A 16807-nucleotide genomic window follows, 5' to 3' on the forward strand; every position below is an offset into this window, starting at 1 on the left:
TAAAAAATAATTGAAGAAAAGTCCTTAGTTAAATCACAGATGTAGTGAAAGGCTTTGAAGACTCTGTGGAGACTGGGAGTCAAACAAAACTATGTTTTAATCATCCTCTGTTCCGAGTGAGCAGGTGCGTGTCCAGAGGGGTGGCATGGGCCCCCCTTGAAACCTGATAGGCCAGCACAGGTGCCACCCAAAAATCCATCTGTTTGGCAAAAGTAAATGAAAACTGTAAAGAACTTGTAATTAATATCACAGTAATGGAAACATGAGTACTCCTGACTGCTATATGAAAGGAAGAAATATAAATTTAAGGCACTCAAGTGGAATATAAAATCCAGAAAAATAAATTAGACCAACAATAAACATCTAGAAAAGAACTGATTAATTAATTGATTCTAAATGATAGTTTTATTTTTAGTTAAAGCAACACTACAGAAAAACTGTTTTTGACATTGAATTTATAGTGATGAGTCTTTCACCCACCACCGCTGTTTTTTTCATTTTCTTATACATTGGAGAATAAGGCATGTTTAGATTTGTCTGAAGTGCAAAAAGAAAAGAGCACGGAGCTTTGATATGCTGCAAATCCCGAGCCATCATTTCACCCTCCCTCTGTGTTCCAAATTGTACGATAATAGGACCGAGTCGACATAGTCCACCGCTGAGTACAGTCTCAGCAAACAGAGATGATTGTTTGGAAGGAATGCTGGATCCAAATAGAGGTTCAAAGGTTTTGTGGTAAGCCCTCTGGTTCTGAAAAAAGGCTTTATGGAAAACAAAGAAAGTAAAAGAGACTTTTCTGCAAGCATTTTTTTTCTTCCCTTTTAATTTTCCTTCTGATGTTAAATTTACAAGACATATTTTCTGAGAAACGATATGATTGGTTCTTCACAAGGGAATGGACATCAGAGCAGAATCCATATCACTGTCTGTTATGAAGAGCAGCAGGCTGCTAATCAGAAATAACAGAAGATGCAATGCAGTGATTTACAAATGAGAATCCGGTATCCCTGTAAGAGAATTAATTATAAAAAAAGTAATATCTTGGCACTTTTACTTGAATGTCTTAGTCAAGGTTATGACTCACTCATTCGATGTCTGTGATCTTATGCTGATGAACAAAGCGTTATTCTGCTTCTCTTTGTTGTGTCCTCTCACTTGGCAGCAAGTTGCCGAGATGTTTTTTTAAATCATTATTGAACGGAGCCCCAAACGAGCACATTTTCCTACAACACAGCAGCACAATGAGGAATCTGTACTGTAGAGTACAACTATATGTCTGCGTCCTTCACTCAAATAAATGTACAGCGTGGGAGGTGTGAGTGATGGATTGAGAGGAATGTATGCTTACAGGAGAGACGGCTGGTTCTTGTTTGTGTGCAGGTGTGTGACTGTGAGTGATAGAAGAGGCGGAGGCAATAAATAATTACTGCAGTGATTGACAGGTCTGGTTGGATGAGGATGCAGGGTCCCTCATTAGCTGCATCCGTCTTGAGCACCAATGTTTTTATGACGATGTCAGGTTCGATGCCTATTAGTGCCACTTACACTGACGAGCCTCTGCAGGGAGGGGGGGTAGGGGGGTGGGGGGGGGGCACATCCAACCGGAGCCCCTCATGATGGCAACCATTTGGAGTAACTCTGTCCATTCCATGACATATCACACTCTGGTTGGGTTGAGGTCTCATTCCTGAGAGACACCTATAGCAGGGAGGATTGTGGGAGAGAAGTTTTTTGTGCGAGTGTGTTATGTGTGTCAGGAGACTCAGAGTGACTGTGAGAAAAACATACAAGGTGTCACTTCCTAACAGTCATCATTTTGTACTGTCTGGATTGCTGAGACATGTAAGGATACAATTACAGATTGCACTTAGCTCAGCATAAGAAAATGCAGCCGACTCTGCTGATGGTGTCTGCCACACTGTCAGCCCCAGTGAGAGAGGATAAGCACACCATTTGCATTTAACTGAGCTGGTGTCGCAAAGATTACTGCCTCAGTACCCAGAATGCCCTCTGATGAGGGGGACTGGGTTTTGCTTCTTCTAGTAGCAGGACGGATAGGCTGAATATAAAAAAAATTCCCTGGGTGAAGCTGAGGTTGAACCTGCAGTGTTTTCTCGGTCCTTCAGGTGGCAGGAATTAAAGGCATGCTGATCGCTAACAAGAGGCAAGACAACCAGGTGAAGACGTTCATCACCTACAATAAGGGCCGGGACTGGAGGCTCCTGCAGGCTCCTGCTAGTGACCTGGAAGGAAACGACATTCACTGCATACTGGTAAGAGTCTTGGTATGAAATGTTATTTAAAAAGGTAAAAATAAGAACATTTGTAAATGTGAAATTTCATAAAACACTTTGAAAATGTAGCACTGGGAATCATTTTGCCATGTTTAAATAAGGCATTGTCTTTACAGAGTTTTTAACTTGTGACTTTTGGCTTTAAGAGTGTTTAAGAATGATCTCTTTGAGTGTTGTGACTAACATTCATATGTTTTCACTAGAATTGTATTTATAACTCAAAGTTGTTTATGTGCTGCCATTTGCCATGTCGGACATATATATATATATATATATATATATATATATTTTTTTATTTTTTTTATTCTGAACTTATAAAGTAAAAAAACCCTGAAAAAAATCAGACTTGCAGGCATATGCAAGTTTCATCCATGGAACAATACAAAAAATGTGGTTTTGATGTGTTTGGTTAGGTTTTTGGAAAAGAACCTGACTCGAGTAGTGGTTTCCCATGGATATTAAATCTGCTGGATATAAATCTAATCTTGTTTTTGACCCATTTTTCCCCTTCAATGGCCAGTTCCAGGTCACTTTTCCCCTTTTTTTAACAGTGTTACATCACTCCAGCATCCCACTAATAAGCTAGAGCATCCAGAAGTGACACTAGCAGGATAACCTACAGCAAAATGTTTTGATAGGTCTCTTAATGGCTTTTGTCCATACCCTATAATTGAGTAATTGAAGAGTAGGGAGTGCAAATGGACTGTAAAGACTGACCACTGCAGTCATATTTAATGCAAATAATTATAATTAAGATGTACAGAAAATTGACTCTTTGTACTCTCAGTAGCTTGACAAATGTACCTTACATTTTAGCAACAAAAGAAACGAGCAGGATCTCCCCCCCACCATATAGTGATAAATGAGCGAATAATATGCACAAGGGACTGCCATGGCTCCACAACTGCATTAATAAAATGAATACAATGGTATGTAAAAGAAAAATGTAGAGATTCTGTTTATCCATATGAATGTTAATATGTTGGAAACAATCACATCATTCATTTAATGTACTACTGCAGTGCATTATAGCTAATATGTATAGTAATAAATATATAGTCAAACATGTATAAACTATAAATATGGCTTTAGGTATTGCACCTTAAAGCCCATTATTTGGGGTGCATTTAACTTCCAGACTCTTTAGCAAAAACAAAGTGAGTTCAAATAAATACTTTTAATGGTAAATATATGTTTTTGCCATATACTCACACAAAGTATGACTAATGTCTGTCTATAAGAAAGGTGCTATTCAGATGATAAACTATGTAGAATTGTTAAATAAAGTCTAGGGCAGATAAGGTTCTGGCAGATGCAGATGTGTTGCCTCTGTCTCCATCCTTATTAGACAGCCTCCCTGCGACTCATCTGAGACGACTGTTAGCAGGAATCATGTTGGAGACATTAGGGGGACTTCGTGCTGTTTAAGAAGTGATTTGGGGGGCTTACAGGTTCCCTGTGATTGCGCATCCATGTGACATTTTAATTACTGCTGTGGATTCCCTTTTGATTATCCTGTTCAGTCCGCTGCCCTTGATGTCCTTACACCAGCGACACGCTTGTCTGCTGCAAAGACGAAAGCAGACACGTTTTTTTTTTCTTTTCTTTTTTTTTCTCTGCTCCGTGAACAAATGTAATTGTCTTCTGTTGTGTGCATGCCTTGGAGACTTGCCGTCATACTTTAATGCAAATTTCATTGCTCTTTGTATTAATGACAGATTAAATGCAATTAGCAAAACTTATGAAGGCACAGTTGATGCTCTTTGTGAGACAAATGAATCAAGCTTGTTTGTGATGTTTTTTTTGTCCTATATAAATTAACTCTGTCTCACTGTGAAACTGTAAATTCTCAAATTTAATTCAGAGAATTACACTTGCTTGCATGTTTCACATACTTTATCATTACCAATGTGAAACTGGGGTTTTCTGACACCGCTATAACCCTGTTGTGCCCAGCATCCTAATGGTTGTAGTCTTGGTCTGTTGTAAAATATCTCTCCCTGGCCTGTTCCCTTGGAGGCTGCGGACTGCATTTACAAAGTCAAATCCCCAGCTACAGTAGCTGCCCATGGCGGCTCTCACCTAGCTGCCCCCCAACCCCCCCCCCCCCCCCCGGGTCACCCAGCCATAAGCTAGAAAACCTTTTCCTCTGGCGGTTCAAATCTCCTGTGCTAGTCATGTAAACACTAATTCTAGCTTGACCCTCAGGTTCCACTCAGGGGGGCTTACTTTGCTAACTAGCTAACAGCTACCCTTCACTCTGGAAACTGCCTCACTGAGAATGGAGGGAGGGAAGCAGGCGGTGAGAAAACAAGAAAGCTTTTTAGGGCCGTCAAATAGGGGGTAATTAAAAAAAAAAGAAAAAAAGATTATTGCTGCACTTCAAAAGTAAATAACATTTTAATTGCATGTTTGAAATTCCATTATTTTGCGTTTTTAAACAGTTTTGGTAATGCTTTATTTTTGTATTCAGTGCTGTCTCAAGCTAGAGGTACTATAATTCCTTTGTAGATAAAAGTTAGTTACAACATTGACTTAACCGCAAAAAAAGGAAATTGCTTAAGATTAAAAATGTAAATGAAGGTAGCTCAAGGGAATGTCAAAAAGTGAAATGCCTGATGTCAAATGGTAGATACTACTCTGTGTTTTCAACTGACCTGTCTGAGAGGTTTGAAGTGAAATGATCTATTAAAAGGCACACCTTGTGTCATTATTTTCCACGGCTATGGGAGCAGAAAGATTGTTTCACTATACGTTGCACCAAAAGGGACAAAATAGCACACGATTAATCCATCCATCCATCCGTTATCTATACAACCTTTTCTGTTTGGGGTCGCAGGGGGCTGGAGCCGACCCCAGCTGTCATTTAGCCAGAGGCAAGACAACCAACCAGCCACACTCGCATTCATACCGACGGGCAATTTTAGAGTCGCCAATTAACCTAACGAGCACATCTTTGGATGCTGAAGTACCAGGAGAGAACCCAAGCATGCATTGGGAGAACATGTCTGATGTGGAGTTGAACCTGGAACCTCCTCGCTGTAATGCAGCGGTGCTAACCACTGCACCACCTTGCAGCCCCTAACACACGATGCAATACTATAAAATAAATGTGTTACTTTCTGTCCTCATTCAGTTGACACGTTTATGATGATGGCCCTTATTTCAACCATGAAATATGATCCAGTTTCCTTTGAAAGAAAGTTTTGCTTTTGAGCTTTAATCTGGGAGAACAGGCCACACATGTGCCTTCCTTTTAGTGACCTTAGAATTTATTCCAAAATAGACATCAGATAATGACAATGCACATGCTCAAACTTTAAGGATGACATATGACCTGTAGCCTCTACTAAAGTCATGCATCATAACTCTGTGGAAGCAAAAGCTAACCTTTTTTTTTTTTTTCAAATATTCAGCAAACAGTGTGGCTTTATCAACATTGACAGGAGATACTTCAGGAGTATATGAAATGTCAAAAAATGCCAAAAAAAAAACTACAGTGGGACTTTGAATGAATAACAGTTTTCGGATGAACATTACGCCTTTTTTTTTCTGTTTTTTTCTGCAGCCTTTCTGTTCACTCCACCTCCAGCTGCAAATGTCAGAGAACCCGTACCTGTCAGGAACAATCTCCACCAAGAGCTCTGCTCCGGGGATAATAGTCGCCACAGGTAAGACAAAATGCTTAACACATGTTCTACATTGGAATAGGTGGTCTGCAATCTTTTTAAACTACACTGACCAGACCAGCGGCTGTCATATTTCTGATGGACTGCTGGTGAGGGGGGGTAAGGGATACTATGCTGATGTCATGTTAAGATATATGAAGTACAGTCAAAGCAAAATGCAACCAGAACTACTGTATAAAACATTCAAACATACCTTACCATCAGTGGGAGCCCTGAACCTGTTTTCTGGAGACAAGGTGATAGCATGGTGTTATGAGTGAGTGATGGGTGCAGCTTGTTTCTAATATCCAGTCTGATGAGGAGCCTTGTTTTGGTTGCAATCAGAGCTGAATGATCCACTGTCACTTCTCCGTGGTCCATTTCTCAGCAGCTCCAGTAAAAAAAAATTTTTTACATCCTTCTCCTCACTAGCTTACTTACGGAAAGCGACCGCTCACCCCGCATGCGTTGCATGTGCAGCTTTGACCTACACGAGATCAGCCAAATGTTTTTATCTGTCATATTTAAATGTTTACTTCAATAAAATTGCTACATTTTGATCATTTTATCTTGAAATCAAACAATTTGCCTTGTGATTTCTAATAAAAAAGGTTTTGCCATTTTCAGGTAAATGGACAGCAAAACACAAAGTCGTACATATATGGCAATTGCATCCACCCTCTTGGGTGTTGCAGCCTGGTTTGAAACAACTCAAGGCCCGGTACTGGTCCAAGGTCCCGTGGTTGGGGAGCCCTGCATTAACTGTGATAGAAAGCAGGATATTACTAGTTTATTGAAATTATAAAAATGTTTTTTATTTTTATTTCTGCGTCCAAAAAAAGGACATTTTCAGGCTTACCTTTGAAGTAAATATTTGCATTTCACAATTTGAAGGACACCTTAGATGGAGACTTGAACTGTGGAAGTAGTATAACCTTTATTTAGAAGCCCTTTCTGGGATCCACTTTGCAGTGCCTCTAAAGAATGCAAAACACGGACAAGTCTTAAAATAATCTGGATTTAAAGGAAGATAGATCACAATACACTGTGGGCAAAAAAATACAACATATATTTATGAAGTTATAAAGGGCAATCATAAGAAATACAAGAAATCAAATCAAATCCTCCCAGAGTTAATTAACAATGTATTGCACTACCCTCTGTCTCTCACACACTGCAGGATCTTCAAGTTTTTCAACAGTGGCTCACATGCCTGACTTTTTCCATGTTATATATGTGTGTGAGAACATCTGCAATTTGCTTTATGTGGTATCAGTGCTCCTGCAAGTCTTCAGGCACTTGAAAAAAAAAACTGAGGCAGGAGAAAGCCAGATGAGTTCAGAGGGAAAAAAAGAAAACAGATATGTGAGCAGCAGTGGAGTGTCAGCGTAAAAAAGTCTGCCTTTGCTGTGTGTGCTGTGTATATATATATATGTATGTGTGTGTATGTATGTGTGAGTGTGTGTGAGTGTGTGTGTGTGTTTGTCTTTAGATCTGTCTGTTTTGTCTTTGGTGTGTGAGAATGCTGAACAAACTTACATCTCAGCCGCCGTGCTTGCACAGTGTGTCTGTGTTGATGTGTGTGTGTTTGTCTATTGCTGGCCGAGTCTTTGCTTTGGCACTGTGATTCACTTTGCCCCGCTGCGCCTTTTAAGACGTCAGCTGGTGCAGAGATCATCTCACCAACATGACAAACACCATCCAGATCAAACGCATGCCTATTTACTGAGCCATGACCGAGATCGCAGAAGAGGATCAACAAAAAGAAGAAGCTAGTTCACTTGATGCCCACTCACAGAAAAATACAAAAAAATTGAGAAGCACTGTGTTGTCAGATCGACAGAGGCATCTGCCCTCCTCCACATCCCACTTTATGTTGTCTTAATGACGCAGGTATCCATAGAAATATACCCAGAAGCATCTCTATAATGTTCCTGTAAATTGTGAGACAGAAGGCAGGTTAATAACTCGCTGACTTGTATGTAGCAAGTATATAAAACACATATGTCCCTCTTTATCTGTGTGATCTCATTGAAGTTTTGTTGTGCCGCATTCTCTTTTGACATTTTTTTTTTCCTCTGCAGGAAATATTGGAGCCGAGCTGTCCTACAACAATGTTGGCATGTACATATCTTCAGATGCTGGCAATAGCTGGAGACAGGTGAGCTTCACACTGTGATGTGCACCGACTGACAGATTTGTACAACAGTTTGAGAGATTGACATAACAGCTACCAGCTTTCGCCAATCTTTATTGTTGGCTGTCTTGTTATACAGCCCAAAATCCTGCTACTTTAAATCCATTTTACAAATAAAGATTTTTTTTCTTTATCCCAACATGACTGACTGATTAAAAATGAAACTCAAACAAGGAAGTTTTATTTTGTTGCAGATTTTGAAAGAAATGTGTTCCTGTTCATAAAAAAACATAAATAATTTAGGTCAGGCAACAACTGTAAAACAAACTGTGAAACTAGATACAACATGCTGCTGGATTTCCAAATCTATATTTGAAAAGGGAAGTGTTGTTATGAAGTGTATTCTTTGCTGAGCGCCTTCGGGAAAGTCTTGCTCTCCCAGCATTCTTCGACCAGGTGACTTCTTATTTCTCCGTGCACTTAAAATGCATCACCAGCCAAAAGAAAAAAGCACAAAATGTTAGCTGAGGAAATGACTAAGAACTTGACTTCACACAAGAAAGATTCAGGAGACTCATATGGCTTAATTTGAAGAAACTTACAAGAATACTCCGGAGGAGAGATGGAGTAACAAAAGACGTCTGTTGGGGTGTTCTGACATGCCAACTCTGACAGACTCTTACAAAGGCTTTGCATATATAGAAAAGACATTATTGATGTCAGGGTCATATTGACCCACCGAAACCAGTCTGTGATGTCGAGGACAATTTGGAGCGGACACTAAGTCTACCACACATGCAGATATGAGGGACCCTTGACACACTAAGCTGTCTTTGCTTCTCTAGTCTTAGCTGAACTCTATCAGGTCTGACTGACACCAGAGAACAGTGAATAAACATAATGATATCTGTACATTTAAATATAAATAGTTACATAGATTCCGTCACAACATATACAGCCATATAAACATCACTGTTTTTAAATCTATTTAGAACAAGGGTTGGTTATGCACATTCAGCCCATTCTTAAAAACATTATGGATAACCAACCTTCACAAAAGGGCCCTAATTACTAGACTCTTCTCCTCTGCCGCCCCCTGGTGGTGGAATGAACTACCAAAGCCCCTTAGCACCTTTAAGAAAAAGCTAAAGACCCAGCTCTTTAATGAACACCTACCGCTTACTGATATTGATGATGACAATGGTTTTGTTTGATAATGATATTTAGGATGGTTTTTATGCTGATTAGAACTGTCAAGAAAAGCTGTCCATGTTGTGCTTTGCCTCTGTGCACTATGTGTCAGCACGTGTGCCCGATCAAACTCAAAGCTGTTTGTTGCACTCACTGACATTGTTTCCTCCTTTCTAGATCCTTGCTTGTGTTGAACTTACTCTCTGATGTAAGGCTTTGGATAAAAGGGTCTGCTAAATGTATTGTAGAATTAAGGATAAACACAATGTTTGCTACAATTTTTTTTTATAATTGTGATCCTGATAATTGAGTTTTTGAGTTTTCAAAGGTAATAAGTAAAGACATTACCATTCATGCTCCTTGTCAGTTTATATATGCTTTTTTCTCATGTAGAGAAATGTGAATGTTACTAGATATAATTGGTGGAGTTAAGCATAAGATCCACTGCCTTTCTAAGTTTTCTTTTGTGTGTGTGTGTGTGTGTGATTCACTTTACTAATGTCGGGATGAATTTCTGTTTGTCTGTTCAGATATTTGAAGAGGAGCACAACGTGTGGTTCCTGGACAAAGGAGGAGCCCTCGTTGCAGTCAAGCAGCCATCTGTGCCAACCAGACACTTGTGGTACGTCCATTTAAGGAACTTTTGGACAGTACCACTAGTCTTAAATTGCCTTTTTCAATTTCCCACAGCTATTTTTAGGTTAACTCGACCCTTATGGTCCAAAGAAAAGGAGCTTATATATATTATACGTGAAACTTGATCCATTTAGCGATGCACTTAAGACTGTGGCCTTTGGAGATAAATGTAACACTTTTTTTTTCAAGCCACTTATGATTAACAGCCTGCAGTCTGAGCCCTGCCCCCCCCCCCCCCTTCTTGTACAGTTTTCATTAACACATTGCCTTCCTCCTTGCCAAATCGGGGGGCCTTGCTTTGCCTCAGTGCAGGCTAATCCAAGTGAGACCAGATCTGTTCTCCAGTCGCTTTTGCAACAATTCTGAAATTAGTTTTAGAGCCACTGAAGTGTAGCCTGCTGGGTTTTGTCTCTCAACCAATTTAAGTGTGATGGTAGAGGAAGTGAAATAAATGACAGATAGAAAGAAGCCTGTGTATCTCCACAGACACACTGTACAGCAGCCATGGAGCGGCGTAGCTCTCTAAGCCAGTGTTCAGTTAAACACTTCCCCATCTGAATCTCATAATAGGTGCATGTCAACGCTGCTTCTATTGTCAGTGCTTTTAGCTAAATGATGGCAGTGGGGGGTGGTTTGGAGTCAACACGGGAGGCTTTTCTTTCTTCCACACACAGGCCATGTCACACTCAGGTACTCCTAGTTGTTCTCACTTCAGCACCGATGTTGATAAGTTGTCAGAATCAATAGAGCCCATGCCCACGATGATGAAAGCTGTCCAATTTTTTCTTCGCTGCCTCCTCCGCGCTCTGCAGTTTTGCACTGAGACATGAAACAGTTCTATTCTGGTCTTGTTTTTTTCACCCCTGCGTAGACTTCACCCAGGACCAGAGATGTCGCACTCTTTTCTGTTTGACATCTGAGAGCAGCTTTGGGCATCTTTGCTTTGATAACCAGACAAGCTGCCTCTTAAATATCCCTTTAATGCTCAGCTTTTCATATTTACCCAAAGCTACAGTAGCTAATTGCACTGAGACTCTGAGACGTGTCTGTTAGGACAAGCCAGTCATCCTGATATCCACCTCCCACCCCCCTGTGACTGGGCTCTAATAAAGGGTGTCTGTTTCTGTGCTTTTTGCTGTTGCTGGTTTTGTGATGGGAATGCGTTCTGACACTCACACACAGGGTCAGCTTTGACGAGGGGAGGCAGTGGACCCAGCACAGCTTCTCCTCGGTGCCTCTGTTTGTGGACGGAGTCTTGGTGGAGGCCGGGGCCGAGAACCAAATCATGACGTAAGTGCAGTAAATCCAAAGCAGGGGCGAATAACGTGTTAAAAGGTGTTGATTTCCCTGTCCTTTTACAGCGACTGGAGTTGGTTGAGTGAAAGGTGAATGGCAATTTTCTGTTCTCTGTTCAGCCCCCGAGGGTTATTATTTTTTTTTCAGCAGAAAGGCGAGACAGATGGAGGACCTTTAAAGGAGGCGTCCATTCAAAGCACAGTGGTATTTAAGCATTATTAAGCCACATGTGTGAGTGACAGGTAGAGGGTTATGTAGGCAGTAAGTCAGAGCTTTGTGGATATTAGGTAACATGACAAATGGGTTTGATCATAGCAGGATCTCTTAATAATCAAAGAGATCTGTCATTAAAACTCTGATGCTACAGCTTTAAAGTTTCAGAAAGTATTGGTAAGAATAAAGAGCAATGACTAATCAAGCAGCATAGATGGATTGATTTCATCTTTAGATGTTAATTGTTTTAGAGTTTTATACTAAAAATTCTCACATCAAGACTGTGTGGGCTAATGTTTTAGATTTGATTGACAGAGACCAAAACCACCCACAAGTTTTTCATATTCCACTCTATTTATACCCACACAGGTGCAAATCCAATCAGAAGCTAAAAAAATAAAAGTAAAGTTATAATTCTAGATGAAAATCATTGTCAGCAAAATGTAAAAATGAGGAGTAGTGAGATGATTAATGCAAGTAGAGCAGCGAAAAGTTCTGACAAACAATGTTGGATTTAACTTTTTCTATTAATATATTTTTAGTTCCTCATTGAAAAGTTGGATGATTTGTTGTCTTTGGGACCTCTGAGGATTTTGAATGAAACCATGTGATAAGAAGATTGGTGGAACCAGGGGCGTGTCCAGATGGGTGGCTGGGGGTGACATGGCCCCCTGAGAAATCTGATTGGCCACCCCAGGTGCCTGCCCATAAAATCCCAGTGACAGGCTTTTTGCCCTGTCAGAATTATGAACTTGTGTTAAAACTACCTCTTCGTTTTTGGAAAGGCTGCTAGTATTTTCTTTTCTTTTATCAATGTCTATAATCATGTGCATGAGAAAGCTATGCACTCTGTTTTACTTGCAATAAACTAACTGGCAATGTGTCAGGACCAAAACATTGCCAACTCATGTATTTTTGCAAGTTAGACTGTACAGAGTTTGCCGTATTTTAAATTCTGACATAGCATATTTATTTATATGGGTTCACATCACACTTCAAGCCACCCCTGAATAAGTCAGTGCCCTAGTTGGACCACCCCAGTCTAAAAAGTCTGGACACGCCCTTGGGTGGAACTGCCAGTAACCCTTGACATCTAACAATCGCCAAGGGGTTCCAGCTACATATTTCTTTTCACAAAGGGTCACATGGTAAAACAAGTGTAGCATCTCTTTTTAAGCTTTTTATGTAAAATTTTGAAACAAAAATAGGTTTGTGATGAGTAATGAAGGCTTTTATTGGCAAAAAGGGAACAAAAAACAGAGCCAAGGAAAGCTGGATATATTCCAGTACTTGGGAAAAAATACACCTTGATATTGTCTGAGATAAGTAGTATACATATAAGCAAAAGAACTCACACATTTGGACATGTGAGAATATTCTCTGACGTTACTTAATCATAATTTGTGGCAGGACAAACTGTGTTGCTACACATTATTTTAATCATCTCATATGTTCTCACTTCCTGTTACATTTTGATATACAGGTATTATAAAACAGTTTATCTGCTTCTGTAGCTTTTTTGGACACTTCAGCCACCGTTCTGAGTGGCAGCTCATCAAAATAGACTACAAGTCCATCTACAGCAGGAAGTGCACAGAGGAGGACTATCAAACCTGGCACCTGCACAACCAGGTATGAAAACTACTGAGCGAGTAAGTTTATGCCATGAAAAAAATAAATTAAAAAAAATCACAGTTTTTACTGTTCTAACAGGGTGAGCCATGTGTGATGGGACAGAAACAGATTTACATGAAGCGCAGGCCTGGAAACTACTGCATGCTGGGAAGGGACTACTCCAGAATCCTCTCGGCTGAGTCGTGTATTTGCCGAGCTCATGACTTTGAATGGTAAGACGATGTGTGCCTTTGTGGAACAGCTCCTTTCTTAATAATCGTCAAGGGAGATTATGTTTGTCTGAAAGAGAGCTTCATTAACAACAATGTCCTTTAGAGGGAAGCGTTTTGTCATTAATCTGGAAAGAATTTCAATATGTTGGTGTTTGAATTGTTTTCTCCTGGATGGCTGCCAGAGTTACATTATGAAAGTGACTCTACGGGTTATTTACCTAAAGTCAAAGCTTATGTTTGTCAAACTAGCAGAAATACAACTACCCTTTATCATGCAAATGTTATTTTCAGGTACATTAACCCAAACACAAAGAATGTGGTGTACCGAATCTCAGTTAATATGCAATCTTTTGATCATTCCCCAAAGTTTTGCATGAATGATAGATTGCTCAAAAAAATTTAGCCAGTGTTAAAACAATATAATTTATCTACCAGATGCATTTAAAAGTCAGACAAGGCGGAGGGGTGTGTTTAATTCTGAGTCTGCATTAAGTCAGCAAGAGACCATAAAAGAGAGTTTGGAAAACAAAGATCAAAAAAGTTGCAGCAAAGCTAAGTAATGAAGTTAGGTATATATTTTATATATATATATATATATATATATATATATATGTATAAAACAAGGACATCACTCATTGGTTTCTGAAGAGTGGTTACGGTCGTCACATTTGAAATACTATCCCAACCTAAATTTGGACTAATCTAGTCACAGGCAACGGGGTGGATTTAAGGCGGACCTTCCTAGCAAACCACTACAACGCGCCCACCTGTCACTCAACTAAGCCATGGCCCCGATGATGCAAATGAATGCATGACTCTTTGACTAGGCAAAGTGTGCAGCCTTTTAATCACAAGTCGTAGTGTTTATTTTGTTACTGTGTGTTGGCTGTGCTGTGGGCTATCATGTTGGATGTCAAAATCAATGTGTACATGCACTTTCTTCGCATAATAGCCTAACAGCCATACAGACGCCTATACCTTTAATCACCCATACTACACTGATGTTGAATGATTAATAGCACTTTATCAATAAAATCAGTGTTTAAAATGAGGTCACTTCTTTTATGAAGTGATGAACAAGAAGCAAGATGAGGATGGAGGACTTTGAGATTCATTAACAGTGACAGCCATAAAGAAGAAAACATTGAAAGTTCATGTAATGAGAGGAAGGTAATACATGCTGAGAGAAACATATACAGTGACTACAACCATTCACCCACATGTCTTCAATTCTATAACTTTATACTGTAAGCCAGTTTTCTATAAAAACAGACCAACCAAAAAAGAACATGGGTTCCTTTTGCTAAAGTGCATCTTTTAGACCACTGTCTAGCATACTCTTTCTAAGCTTAATTATTTTCTAATTAACACATTTTTTTAACAAATTCCACTGAGAGGGAACAGACATGCTCGTAAATGAAATTAACTTTATGGATGTGTGATCTGGTACAAATACTGCAGAGTTGTTGTTTTTTTTCCCAGCAGAGCAATGGAATGATTTGTATTACAGCCGCACCGATCAAATTACAAAGCATAGATGGTCATGTCAGTTAAATTGAAAAAAAAAAAAGACTGATGAACAGGGGAAATGTGTAAATTGGCTGATGTATTCCTTTGCAGAGTGGGTCATGTTAAATGAATGAACAGTGCAACAATGGAAGCATGCAGCCTATAAGAGAGAAGTTTTTTTTGATAAACACCATTTCCACTCATCATCCTGCTTTTCCAATTTAACGCCCTTTAAGTGGAATCCATGCATACGCTATGCACGTGTCTCGTTCATTTACTCTATTTGCTGTGTGTTTTTCCAATAATCTGATAAGTTTGGGATCTTTGTATGCAATTTACTCGTGATGTCTTTCTCTGTGGCATCCGTCTGTAAGCTCGCCACGCTAGTAATTCTGTTGAGACGATATGGAAGGTGGCGCTTGGGGGGAAGTGGGTGGGGGGGGGGGGGGGGTGTAAATAGTTTCAATTTGTATGCAAATCCTAAATGGTTATATTTTTTTATCTTGTAATGACAGGGCGCAGGAAAAAAAAAGAGCCATCCCCGACATACAGCCGTTTTGTAAATAGTGTTTGTAGAAGGTCAGAGAGGGAGTGCTAATTGGTTCCCATCTAATGAGTGGAAAGTTGGTTTTATTTTCTCTCTGTCTGATTTTCTGTCTTGCTCCGTCTCTTCTCAGCAGGGAATAATATGGCGCATGCTTAACATTTACAAGGAAAATCTAAAAAATAACATCAATACAGCGCAAAGCTGAGATCCTTATTACTTGATTTGAGGTGTAAAGAGTTTGTCTGACACTTAAAGAGCATACGTAAGTTAAGTACATGATTGGCCTTGTGTGAAACAAAGGCTCTTTTTAAGTTGCAGACCTTTCTGCTGACAGTACAATTTAACATTATAGTTTAGTCAGAGGTGTCAGAAGTATTCACATTCATTACTCAGGTAGAAGTATAGATACTAGGGTTTAAAAAGACTTCTGTAGAAGTTGAAGTATCAACTCAAGTTTTTTACTCAAGTAAAAGTGTAAAAGTACTGGTTTCAAAACTACTTAAAGTATAAAAGTAAAAGTAATGTAAGGGGGAAAAATTCAATTTAGGACAAAAGCTAAGCCACAGGGACCTATAGTGCACTACCCCACCTCCCCAAAAAAACATTTTCTAAAGGCCATAATGACTAAAATGTTATATTAAAATGTTAATGTTGAAAAATGTGGGATGCACCTGTTTCAGCCGCATTGATGCCCATTGGAAATGAAAGCATTTTAGTACAATGCAAATACATTAAAGAACCATATATGTGTACTACTGAGCATTAACATGTGTTTCATGGAGAGGAAGATATGATGACTAGTTGCCTATAAGTATTGTAATGGTGCAAAAAGTCAAACTTCAGAGGCATGTTATCAATAGCCTTTATTGGAATGTAAATGTTCATCCAAGCTTAGTTGCAGGAATCTGTGAGGGCAACAGATGTAAGATAACAAAACTGGACAAGAAAATTGGTGTACCCAGGGCAGGCTTAGTAACAATTACCCTTGTATGGTCAAATTCACTCTATCCGGATGGCGCGATTTATCTGGATAGGTTTTTTTGTGTGTGTTTTTTTGAACGATCACAAGCCGGAATGAAAACAAGCAAAAATGAAATAGTAGTAGCGAGGCTATTTTTAAAATGTAAGGAATAGAAAGTACAGATAATTGTGTGAAAATGTAAGGAGTAGAAGTAAAAAGTCAGCTGAAAAATAATTCACTAATTGCCACTGGCACTAATAATAATATCCATCTGGCTCTACACATTTTACTTTGTTTGAAGTAACAACTTTTATGTAGCACATGTCATAACTGTGGGACAAAAAAAAATTGTTTCAAAGGGAATTTTCTGATCTAATAACAAGGCACATATACACCTAACCTTTTTAATTAATTTTAAACAGTTAACATACTTGAGAAGTTGGGTCAGAGATGAAACCATGGAATCTATGCAATCACAGATATTTTAAGCATGACAGACAGCAACGTA

The 16807-nt window shown here is 39.3% G+C and overlaps 1 protein-coding gene across 1 annotated transcript in view; it reads left to right on the forward strand.

The window, feature by feature from the left end:
* The window catches only part of sorcs3a (sortilin related VPS10 domain containing receptor 3a), a 223425-nt gene that overhangs the window by 166617 nt on the left and 40001 nt on the right, over positions 1-16807 (forward strand). The window contains exons 10-16 of the mRNA XM_020639103.3: positions 2127-2273; positions 5863-5965; positions 8047-8123; positions 9821-9912; positions 11109-11216; positions 12950-13067; positions 13149-13282. Coding sequence (XP_020494759.2) covers positions 2127-2273; positions 5863-5965; positions 8047-8123; positions 9821-9912; positions 11109-11216; positions 12950-13067; positions 13149-13282 — 779 coding nt within the window. The remainder of the gene's footprint in view (positions 1-2126; positions 2274-5862; positions 5966-8046; positions 8124-9820; positions 9913-11108; positions 11217-12949; positions 13068-13148; positions 13283-16807) is intronic.

This window comes from Labrus bergylta, chromosome 1, assembly GCF_963930695.1.
Source record: "Labrus bergylta chromosome 1, fLabBer1.1, whole genome shotgun sequence".
Taxonomy (NCBI): Eukaryota; Metazoa; Chordata; class Actinopteri; order Labriformes; family Labridae; genus Labrus; species Labrus bergylta.